Consider the following 11654-nt stretch of genomic DNA (forward strand, 5'->3'; position numbering starts at 1 on the left):
TCACTATAATGTGGTTCGCTCTCAGTGGGGCGCATGGTGAGTTGTGCATGGATGCCGCGGAGAATAGCGTGAATCCTCCACACGCACTAGGTCTCTGCGGTAACGCGCTCAACAAGCCACGTGATAAAATGTGCGGATTGACGGTCTCAGACACAAAGGCAACTGAGATTCGTCCTCTGCCACCCGGATTGAGGCGAGTCACTACGCAACCACGAGGACCTAAAGCGCATTGGGAATTGGGCATTCCAAATTTGGGAGGGAAAAAAAAAAGTATATTGCATTGAATAAACAGTGAAACAGTGATGTCTGACATTTTACCCTTTATTCGCCAAAATATTGAAATGCAAGAACAGTAAAATAAAAATCTATTTAAACAGATTATTCTTACATACATTAAACTCGTCATTGTTGCATTTCTTTTATTTTAGGGACATTTTAGGGAAACCGTTCTTCCCATATTTAAGCAACTGCCACTAGGGTACAGACACTTGAGATTATGTAATCCACTGCCTGATACAATTTGAGTAGAAATGGCTGGAAAACCAACAAAAGAGTGTTTCAATCGCTGTATGTGTGAATGCCACTTAAGTCTATCTGTGGTACCTGAGCCAGGGGAGGGCTGGAAGATTTTGGGCAGTGCCGGAGGGAGCAAATCAGTAAGATTATGCTCCGTGTGGGAGCCAGATGGGGTCTGCGGATGGGCAGGGGGTGGGGGTGGTGGACGTGCTGGTCTGGACCGGCCGGGTGAGGGCAAAGTATGAGGGGTTGGGCTGGGTGGGGTGGGCAAAGGTGGACGTGATGGCAGGTCAGGGTTATGAATAGTGCAATATACTGGACGGGAGAGGACGCCACCAGAAGGCCTCTCCTTACCACTGACTGAGAAGGGTTAGGATGAGTGATGGAGAGGGAAGTATAGACAAAGAGTGAAAAAGAAAGTTGATAAAAATTTAAAAGTGAATGGATGGAAAGAGAAAAGGCAAAGAATAAAGGTGGAGGTAAGAGCAAACAGAAAAAAGAAGGTACGGTTATGTAAAATGAATTATGGAGGTGCAATACTGTGAAAGAGACATTCAGTGACAGGTCAGTGGCATGATGTAACTGAAAGGAAAAAAAATAAGCAAAGAGAGAATAAGAGAATAAGCAAAGAGCTTATGTAAATACCTATTGCTGAAGGGCTCTTTAAAGATGCAGGTCTTTTTTCTAGGGAACGTGTTGCTCGAAGAGGAGGGCGGGATGCTGACAGTGACACAGTGAAAAGGAGAAGTTCCAGCATGTGAGGAAATAACAAATATGTAATGAAGGGTTATTATGGTAAGAGAAAAATATACATGCATTAGCAATGATTAGCCATGCAAGTCCTGTTTAAGAAGGTACAGAATAAAGGATATAACAAAGAATATGGAACACGAGTATTCATGCTTGTGTGTGCTTACAAAGGTTTGTTTTTTGCATGTGGTTGCATGTGTTTTTTATGGGTACAATACCTGGAACTACATTACTGAGGTTAGCCCCGGTACTGGATCTCTTATCACCTTCCTCATCACTCTCATTAAAGTCGTCCAGGTTTCCAATATCTGTTGGCTTTACACTCATCAGACTGGCGAGACTCTGCATGTCCTCATCCCTACAGAGTGACAAACACAGTTGTAGCCAAACCTGGGCTATCCCAGAGTATACATTTTACCAAAATCAAAAACAGAATGGGCCTATCATGATTGAGACAATTTTATAACTAAAAAACATGTTTAAGGTAGAGTGCAGATCTTTTGGTGAAATGCAAAAACAAATACTCTTAAACAAGTAAATTAATCCTCCTGAATACCTCTGTACTGATGTTAGTTACCCATATCTTTCAGGAATAATAAAAACCTGCTCCAAATCAAAGAACAAGCAGCCTTATTTGAAATCCATTTTGTACTTAATATGTATCTAGTTTCAGAGCAATCCCAAAATAAAGTCTGCTGTGGCCATATTTTCATATTATTGGACCCATATTATTGAACACCACACGCTAACATAGAACAGTGTTAGAACTTCCTAACCAAGCTCTCCATGAGACAGAAGACAATAGCTGGGGAAAAAGTAAGGGCATAGACCACTCACGTGGCTTTCCCCTCCTTGAGGAACACACAGGATAAGGAGAGCTTCAGAGTGGCCTCCACCACCTTCACCGACAAGGGCTTCATCTTGAGGGTCAGGTCCGTCTGTGAGTGTGTGGCACTGGCAAACTTCTTCATGTTCAAATCCACAGACGCCAGCACTTTCCGACTGCCTTTTGCCGTCTCCTGTAGAACATCAGAATGCAGTATAATTTAGATTTAAGAACAATTAAAGTGAATTTGTTCTTTTTCACACAACAAAATTGTGCTTGTAAGACAAATTCTTGCAGACAATAAAATGATCACCATCATGCTGCTTTCAAGTGTTCATGTACCAGGAAATCAACCATATCTCCCGAATTACTGACAAGCGCCATCAGACATTTGTCCATCAGTTTAGACATGTTCACTTTTTATCACTGGCGCTACTGATAGCGTGTTGTGTGAGCAATTTCTGAGACATGGGTTCTGGTCCCATGGAAACCAGGAAGAATTTGCGATTTGGAGGTTGCATTTTCACTCATAAATGTAACTTTTCACTCCATTGACCGTTAGGTTTAGGGTTGGGGTTAGGGTATCGGGTTAATAAAATATGCATTCCTGTTGACTGTATTACATAATTTACAAGTCGCTTTTGGCTCCACTCTATGGACGTTTCACCTGGAAACTGGTCAACAAAACCTCTAGCTTCGGCCACAGGGGGCAGTGGCTTGAATTTCAGTTAACACAGACAGGTTTCAGCAGAAGAACTTTCAACCTACTTCCACCGAATTCACAGGTAGATCAGTCTGTAAACTCACCACATAGGCTACACTTTTGTAAAAAGTTTCCATGCATACAACATCTAGATTTAAATAACTCACATTCTCAATGACAAATGTCCATTCTTTGTCTTCAAATTCATCAGCATGTGGATCCTGTAAAGCAAAAGCATTTAGCATACTTACTGACACTTAAAGTACATTTTGGCATGAAGTACCTCTGCTCATGTGCCAGAATCATTTATAAGTTGTGTATTGCATAAGATGTTTATATATTTTGTTTCTAGTAAGCATTTAACTCAATAGCTGTCCTACCCTGTAGAGTGTGACAGTAATGTCCACATTCTCAGGTACAGGCCACACCACCATTCCCCTGTAGGGATTCTTGATGCCTGGCTGCCATGAATGAAGCTGAGAAAAACATAAAAGACACCGTCAGTCATAATAATGCACATTTTACAGCAATTGTAACCAGTTGTCTTGAAAGGCTGGGTTCCTGGATATAGTCTAGTCATGGACTAAATTAACTTTGCTTTTATAAATACTTTTAAATAGGGTCTAGATTTAACCTTGGCCAATCTATAAACATAATATTTATGTGAATTTCAGCATTGATTGACAATTAAGTCTGGTTTATCTTTGTACCTTGGAGCAAATGCGTCTGTTCCTCCTTGTCCACACCACTCTCAGTTTATCTGGTTGCCTATAAAGTAAAAACAAAAGACAGCTGAGAAGCTTTTAGAAGTAGCATTTGGTTCTTTTATTACTAGTGGATCAATGATAAAGACCTCTACTTTTTTAGTATGTGCTTGTGAAGTCCTATTTAAGGCTTATTAGCACTACTGTATTACCTCATTATCATGAGATACCAACTGCATTTTTGATGTGGGGAATCAGTGTGTGTTTATGGGTGTGTGTGCCTACAAAGCTACAGGCAGTGCAACAGATCTTGTGGTCTTGTCTCCCACTGTTACCCTGAGGCAGAGAAGAATCAATAAAAAACTGCTCCAAACTCCACACAAACAAGATAACAAAATACAAGGCCTCAAATACAAGAAAAATTCCAACTCAGGGTAGGAACCATTTTGTACACTAACAAAAAAGCGCCAACAACCTAAACAAATAATCAGTCGAGGAATGGAACTTGACCTTAAATGTGCTGTATGTAAATTCAGCCATTTTGCATATTCGGATGCAGCTAATGTTTCTGGCAGGCACTGATTGGCTTTTCCTGATTGAAGTTTTCTAATTAGCTAAAAAGTGGTGGGTCGCTCTTCTGACTCTTTATTTGCTCTTTATAGAGCCTTGGACTGTCACAGCGACATATATGATATCTCAAGACACCACTTTCAGTGATATCTGTCAGGTAAAGGGGACATTTATGTATGGTATTAAAAAAAATTTGCATAACTTTAGTATCACTTTTGTGTCAATTTGACGTGGTTTCCATTGCGGTTATTGTCCTGCATTACTACCTAGTGGGTGCTTCCTGTGGATTATGTTAGAAAACAAAAACGCATGTAATGAGTTACCGTTACAGTCATGTTAGGAGCCTGTTTAGATGTTTGCATTAGTCTGTTTAAAGAGGTCACAACGTATAGGCCTTACAACTGAATATTATGATAAGTTGGCAGCAAAGAAATGCAAATCAATTAGTGTGGAGCTTTAAAAACAAATAAATGAAAATAATCTTTACCAGTACACATGCGCTGTCCATTTACACTTCTGCTTTGGTACACATTTCCTAAATAAACTTGGCCTTTGGTAGTGAATTGTTCAGATAAGAGCCCATTGTACACCTCTGAGCAGTTCAACCACTGACATGGACCCTGTATTAAGAATTGGAGGAAACTCTGCAGGGTCACATGACTGAGCTGACTTTGGCTCATGACACTTGTGGTGTTGGCCTCTTGATCTTTAAACCACTAATGCCACCCACACACTATACAACTTTCAAAGTCGTCAGCTTGCTGTACTGTTCACATTACACAATTGTCTGTCTGTAATGGGGTATCTTGAAGTTGCTGTGGTTTGCACATTACACGAGGGATTGTTGACAGGGGGTCACACATTACAAAATATTTCACTAGGAAGAATCTCCGACAACTCTGTCTGGTCTCCAAACTACGTTTCACAACAAAATGCACGCGAGAAGTGTTACAGGAAATTACGTAAGAGTTCTTTTCTCTAAAAATGGTGGTACACAAGAAGCTTGCGATCCAAGTTATTTGTGCGCTGATTTGCAGCAAAAACCCAAAAAAGAAAAAAATATGGAGGAGAGAATGGTTGTGGAGATGCGGGCAGCAAGGATTGTCTGTTCTGCAGAGAGTGTTGGAGGTAAATAAATAATTTTGCAATGAATGCAAGTAGCTGCCTGCTGGTGTTGTTGCTCGACAAGGACATGTTTGTCCTTTGTTTTTGTTTCAAATAATTGAAAAGCTTATGTGTATGTGAATTTATTCTGATAGAAACTCTATTTAAGCCAATTTATTCTGATAGAAACTATATTATTGTGCTCACCATACAAATAGATGCATGATAAGACTGGGTTCAGGGAGCTGCTGCGGATGACAGTAGAGGAGTTTGATTTCCTGCTGGGGATGGTCGGACCCCTTATAACCAAGCAGCACACAAAAATGAGACGGGCAATATCCCCAAGAGGGCGCCTAACCATGCGGTTTTTGGCAACAGGTGGGTCTGCCAGAGCAATATCAAAATAAATATCGAATTTATTTAGCTATTGTTCATTTTAAGGGTCTACAACTGTATATTTTGTAATTACTTTATTTCTTATGCAGGTGAAACATTCAGTTCCCTCAGCTTCTAGTACAGGTTTGGGATTAGCACGATTTCACAGATAGTTAAACACATTTCACACTGCAGGACTTGGAGTCGCAGACAGGTCTAGATATTTAACCTGCATGCTAGATATCTCTCGAGCATCTGCGACGCATCGGAGAATCTCTCAGATCACGTCTTTGAAATTCACACATAGCGATCGTTGCTCACTGGAGCGAACACCAATTTGCCTCTAATTTTGGGCTTTTGTCGCCGAGCTCCATTAACAGTTGAAGAGTGGAAAATCAGGGCAAAATCGTGTAGTGTAAACTCTGCATAAGTCTCACTGTGAGTTTACAAACAGCTTCTCACCTTTAATCATGGCATCTTATATTTTGGGATATTAGGGCCATAAAGCTTATTGAAACTTTAGGAATAGTTCACACAAAACAAAATAAAAAAATAATGTCAAAATTGACTTAGCCTCATGCCATTCCAAACTGGTATTTTTTCTTTATTTTGTGAAACACAAAATAAGTAGGGCTGTCGATTTAATGCATTAATTCGGTGCAATTCATTATCTAAAAAAATAACGCATTAAAAAAGTTGACGCAATTAATCATGCCCCCAGACCATAATAAGGAATATTCCTACCATTGGAGCTAGGGGCTTTGCTCTGTTTTAAAAAGTGGTGGGGACAGTTTGGGGGTGGGGGGTAAGGGGGTGACGTCACAAATATTAATTAAGTTATGTGCAGATAATGTCAAATAATCTTTTATTGTTTGGACAGTCATTCTTGTTGACCAATTCAAGCGCTCCAATAAATATTTCACATGATTAATTTGATAATTTGATCCATGCATCTAAAACAGTCAGTACTGGGATTTTGTTAGTCAGTGGATAAATACATGGATCAGTAAGAATTTAGCTAGTATAACTGACTGGTCTAATGGTAATGTTTTTGCCTCTAGTAAAAGGAGTTTGGTGTTAGAATTTGCCCTATTATAACTTTTCAATTTAATAAAAAAAGACTGTATCTGTACATCAGTGGATATATATCATGAGCAGTGACACATCTGTTTGCTTTGCGATTTACCTGGAAAGGAGCGCGAAGTGCGGAACAACAGAGTAAGTACAACATGCGTCTGTGTGCACGAGAGAACATCGCCGCCCACTGTCACATAAGAACCCTAAAGTAACCAACTCCAGAGCTGGATGACCACTTTTTATAACACACAAACAAAAAGGAAACTCTTGCTCAAGAACTGGAGATGTTTCTTCTGCATTAGACACTTACCCAATGAAAGTAATTTAAAAAGTGTGGTGGCGTAGTAGACTAAAGCACTGAACTAGTAAGTGGAAGGTTGTTGGTTCAATCCCCACAGCCACCACCATTGTGTCCTTGAGCAAGGCACTTAACTCCAGGTTGCTCCAGGGGGATTGTCCCTGTAATAAGTGCACTGTAAGTTGTTTTGGATAAAAGTGTCAGCCAAATGTAAATGTAAAAAGTGGTGGGGAAAAAATAAGCAAAGGCAAAAAGTGGTAGGGACATGTCCCAGCTGTCCCACCAGTAAATGTGTGCTCTGTGATCAGAGCAATTCAAGCTTGAAGTTCAACCATCATGTTTTTGCAAGTCCCAGTCATAAGTGGGTAGTAAGTGTAACTCCAGCTGTACACACAACAAACCACACTAACCAACAGTAACACATGATTAGGATGCGTTCTTGCATTCCTACACAGATGAACGGAGCACAACTCTGAATGCAGGGGTCTGGAGGCATGTTTTTCTCTTCTGAGTTTCAAACTGTGTTTATCTTGACACAGTGTTCATGTTTACGCAACCAAAGCGAGACGCTCCAAAAGCGCTCATCTGACGCATGTTTACATAGACCCATTATTTGAAAAGTCCTTATAATAAGTCTAACTCGGACATACTGACAAATTTCTCCACTTTTATTGTGCAGAAGAGCAGCTCGAACATTCTGCCTAACATCTCCTTTTGTGTTCCACAGAAAATAATGGGTTTGGAAAGACAAGAAGGTAAGTAAATGATGACAAAACTTTCATTTTTGGGTGAACTACCCCTTAAACATACCAAAATGTTTCTTAATGAACATGAGTGAAAGTACCCAAGTGCAGCTGGATACACTGTTGTTCACAGTGCTGTTTGTAAAGGTAAGCAACTCCTGCTAATATCTGTGTCAGTAGCAGCATGAATTGCTAAACAAAGAGAAGCGAGGCCCAGCTCTCAGGTTACAGCTAGTAATAGCAACAGGGCAGAATGGTCTAAAGGGATAAATTAGTAGGAGGAGATGAGGAGATGGGTAGACAGGGGATGGATGCAAAAATAGATTGGCAACCTGGTTGGGAAAATGAGTGCTCTTTCTGTAATTCTTATGTTTTCATTCAGTCCTCCTTTCATGTCTCTTTGACATGTGATGCAAATGTCACAGACACACACAACGCTCAGGTTGGCATTTGCAAATATTACCCCATCAGAAAATGCTTTGCTGTATTATCTTTCAGCTGTCTAATATCTCTTGCTCACACCCTTTGCAGCTGTGGCGTAGTATCTAACAGACTTTGACCCACTAGCAGAATAAGAAGAACTTCATTATATATCACAACTATATTGTAAATCAGCCCTTGAGCTGTGAACAATATCAGATTTGTTTACAGCACTGCACTAAGGACTTCTGTAAAAAATACTCTGCCTACTTTTATATGTGTTGCTCAACTTGCTTAGTACTTAAATGCATGTGTTTAGGACAGCAAAAGGAAGTGCACAGCAGAGCTCTGGAAAAGACACAGAAAGTATTTTCCAAGTGTTGCAACAGAGCAAAATGTAGGACATTGCACATCAGCTGAACGCTCATTAAGCGATAACAACAACTGCAATCAACCCGTTCAGGTTTTCTGTTAACCAAAACTTTCAGCGGCATTCTCTTTTCTTTAGAATAAAACGAAACAATAAAAGGATAAACTAGTTTTGAAAATCTATTCAGGGTAAATATCTATCTGAAATGCTGAGATAAAGATCACCTAGAGGACCGGCAAAAACCCCTATGATTGAGGCCTTATGTCGTGGAGATAAATCTCAGATGGCACTTAACAGTAACAGGCAGAAATTACAATGAGTGATTCAGTTTCTCCAAGATGCAGATCACAAGCCATTGCATAACAGAATTGCTTCATGTGCCAGGCCATGACTTGTTCAGGCAATATTGCCAATAGTCAATACATCGCCAAAATTCCTTAGAGCACAAAGACAAACAGTGTTTGACCAGATCTTTTTTCCTCCATTGCTGTTTACTTGTGACTGGCCAGTACTTCTTGGGGATCTTTTTAAGCTCATCAGCTTTTTCAAATCCAATCAGACTGAATTATGCTACTGATCTTGCTCTCTTTGTTCACAGAACAGACATAAAACATGTGTCACTAATAATCCAGTGGACAGGAGTGATTGTTGAAATGCTCACTGTCAGTGTCAACAGCTGTCTCTTGATCAAAACACAAAGGTACCACAGAGACAGCACAAGTAATCCAATCATGAATGATCTCACTCTCTCTTATAGCCTACTATACATTAAATCAAGTCAAATCTACCTTGTGATTAAATACAAGCTCATATATTATAGGACATGCTTATAACATATAACTTAATAATGATAATGAAAGCAAATTCTGCACCTAAAAACAGAAGACCACACAAACATTAAAAACACTGATACAATACAATTATTGATAGCCTAAAAAAATGAATCAGTAGCATTGGCATGAGCACTCTGCATTGACTTGAATCTGCTTAGGTGAGCATGATGGATGCTCATTATATCATCAGTGTTGACAGCGCGAATGATGGACGCGGAAGTGGAGGTGTGCGCGTGTGAACGTTTTTAAGTGCATTTCAAATACATTTCAAGTTACATTAACTGTTCTATTCCCGATACTATATCCAAAAACCGCGCTACAATAAAACAAATCACACTGTATCCGCATGGTCATGTTCCAGTCAGAAGAGCAGTCCTTCAGTTGTACTGCGTGTTTAGGAAGCAAGCGCTATAACGGAAAAGAAATCTTAACTTACCATTTCTTTGTACATTCCAGAATGAGTTCTTGATATGACGCCACGAATTGAAATCTAGTGGCCTTTTTGCCAACTCTTTGTAATCTTTTCCATACAGAAGTCATTCTTCAACAGAAAATGCAGTCTACGCGAATGAAGCAGGACGCATGGAAGAAATAATCTTTTCACAGTTCGGCCACTGAACTGAAAGTCAAAAACTACTGAAACAGATGGCTGTCAAGTGGTTTGTGAAGTGAAATGCTTCTGCTGAGGAGCACGAGCAGCCCTCACGCGCCTTCAGTACTGTCGCCATCGAGTAAAGACCATTTACGGAAACTACTGCATCACGTTACACACAAGAGGAACAGTATCTCCATGTATCTCAGTTAGTTGCCTTGATGCAAAGAAACGAAAATAAACAACATTTGCGTTCAATTCTAGTGTGACTTCGTCGCTTTTATTTAGTGGAGCTTTGCACGACACAAAATGCTCCCAAATAAGCCGTCTTAAAATGAACTGATGACAGTGGATGAAGGATCTATTCCTCTCGTTTGCTCTTGCAGTTTGATTCTTCTTCTGTTGGTGGGAAGGGTTATGCAAAACACGTATATGATGCAGCAGTATGCAAAACCTCCCTGACTGTATCCAGTACTGTACTAAAAATACAGATAGAACAGCATGGGTTACAGAGGATGCACTGTACTGTTTGAATATTTGTTGAACTAGTGATCATATTTTGAACCACACTGTCACTTTATTTCCAGCACTGAAAATTACAAGCACGATTCAGTGCACAGTAAATTTGTAAGCAAATATAAACATGCAGATCTGGAACAGCAGTCTGAACTATCCAGTCCTTGATCATGGTGGATATTTTTAGGGGACACTGGCATGGGGATTTTTCACGTTTCACAGGATCTATTTTAGATGCTTGGGAGCCAGGGATAAATAGACAGAAGCAGCTGGTTCTGGTTGTGTGGGTTATGGGGGAAGTACTATGGCAAGCTGAACTGACTTTTAATCATGTGCAAGATAGAAATTCTAGATATCAACAATATCGGTAACACTTTACAATAAGGTTCCATTCATTAACATTAGTTAATGCATAAGGTATCATGAACAAACAATTAACAGTATAGTTTTTACAGCATTAATTAATCTTTTTAATGTTAGTTGATACAACTACAATTGTTCTTTGTTAGTTCATGTTAGTTCCTTGTGCATGAACTAATGTTAACAAATACAACTCTTGATTTTTAAAATGTGTTAGTATATATGTTGAAATTAAAGGGATAGTTCACCCAAAAATGAAAATTCTCTCATCATTTACTCACCCTCATACCATCCCAGATGTGTACGACTTTCTCACTTCTACAGAACACAAATTATGACAATACGAGTGAATGGGTGCCAAACTTTTGACACTCCAAAAATCACATAAAGGCATTATAAAAGTAATCCAAATGACTCCAGCGATTAAATTAATATCTTCTGAAGGGATATGATAGGTGTGGGTGAGAAACAGATCAACAGTTAAGTCCTTTTTAGCTAGAAATTCTTCTTTTTGGGGTGAACAATTCCTTTAACATTAACTAAGTTTAGTAAATGCTGTAAAAGTATTGTTCATTGTAAATTCATGTTAATTAATGTTGTTATCTATTGTTAAAAAATGGAACCTTATTGTTAATGTTACCTCATTTTCACTAGTTAAAATGCTAATTCTTGATATCAGCAATGGAATTACTACTAGATAAAGTGCACATTTTTCATATCAGTAATTATGTTGGCTTGAAAAAAGCTGGTATAGGTTTTTTTTGTTTTTTGTTTTTTTAAATCCTTAAACTGAGACCAACATTTCTGACTCTAAAATCTTCTAGTGCTTTTAAGCTACATCCACCAAACCTTCATACTGTTTTTACTTAGTGTGCTATGTCTTTTCTAAATGATCAG

General features: G+C 39.2%; 1 protein-coding gene across 14 annotated transcripts in view; it reads right to left on the reverse strand.

Annotated features, from left to right (window-relative positions):
* Nucleotides 1-9870, reverse strand: part of LOC127432422 (EH domain-binding protein 1-like protein 1) — a 31924-nt gene extending 22054 nt beyond the window's left edge. For 9 of the 14 annotated variants that reach the window (XM_051683485.1, XM_051683483.1, XM_051683482.1 and 6 more), the window contains exons 1-7: nt 9726-9870; nt 3506-3563; nt 3176-3271; nt 2963-3016; nt 2104-2285; nt 1485-1624; nt 1162-1236 (exon numbers count right to left, since the gene is read on the reverse strand). In XM_051683485.1, coding sequence (XP_051539445.1) covers nt 1162-1236; nt 1485-1624; nt 2104-2285; nt 2963-3016; nt 3176-3271; nt 3506-3563; nt 9726-9829 — 709 coding nt within the window. In that variant the 5' untranslated portion in view covers nt 9830-9870. The remainder of the gene's footprint in view (nt 1-1161; nt 1237-1484; nt 1625-2103; nt 2286-2962; nt 3017-3175; nt 3272-3505; nt 3564-9725) is intronic. The other 5 variants (XM_051683486.1, XM_051683484.1, XM_051683480.1 and 2 more) reach the window with 3 other exon arrangements.
* Between the last annotated feature and the right edge of the window lie 1784 nt (nt 9871-11654).

The sequence above is a fragment of the Myxocyprinus asiaticus genome, chromosome 42 (assembly GCF_019703515.2).
Source record: "Myxocyprinus asiaticus isolate MX2 ecotype Aquarium Trade chromosome 42, UBuf_Myxa_2, whole genome shotgun sequence".
NCBI lineage: Eukaryota > Metazoa > Chordata > Actinopteri > Cypriniformes > Catostomidae > Myxocyprinus > Myxocyprinus asiaticus.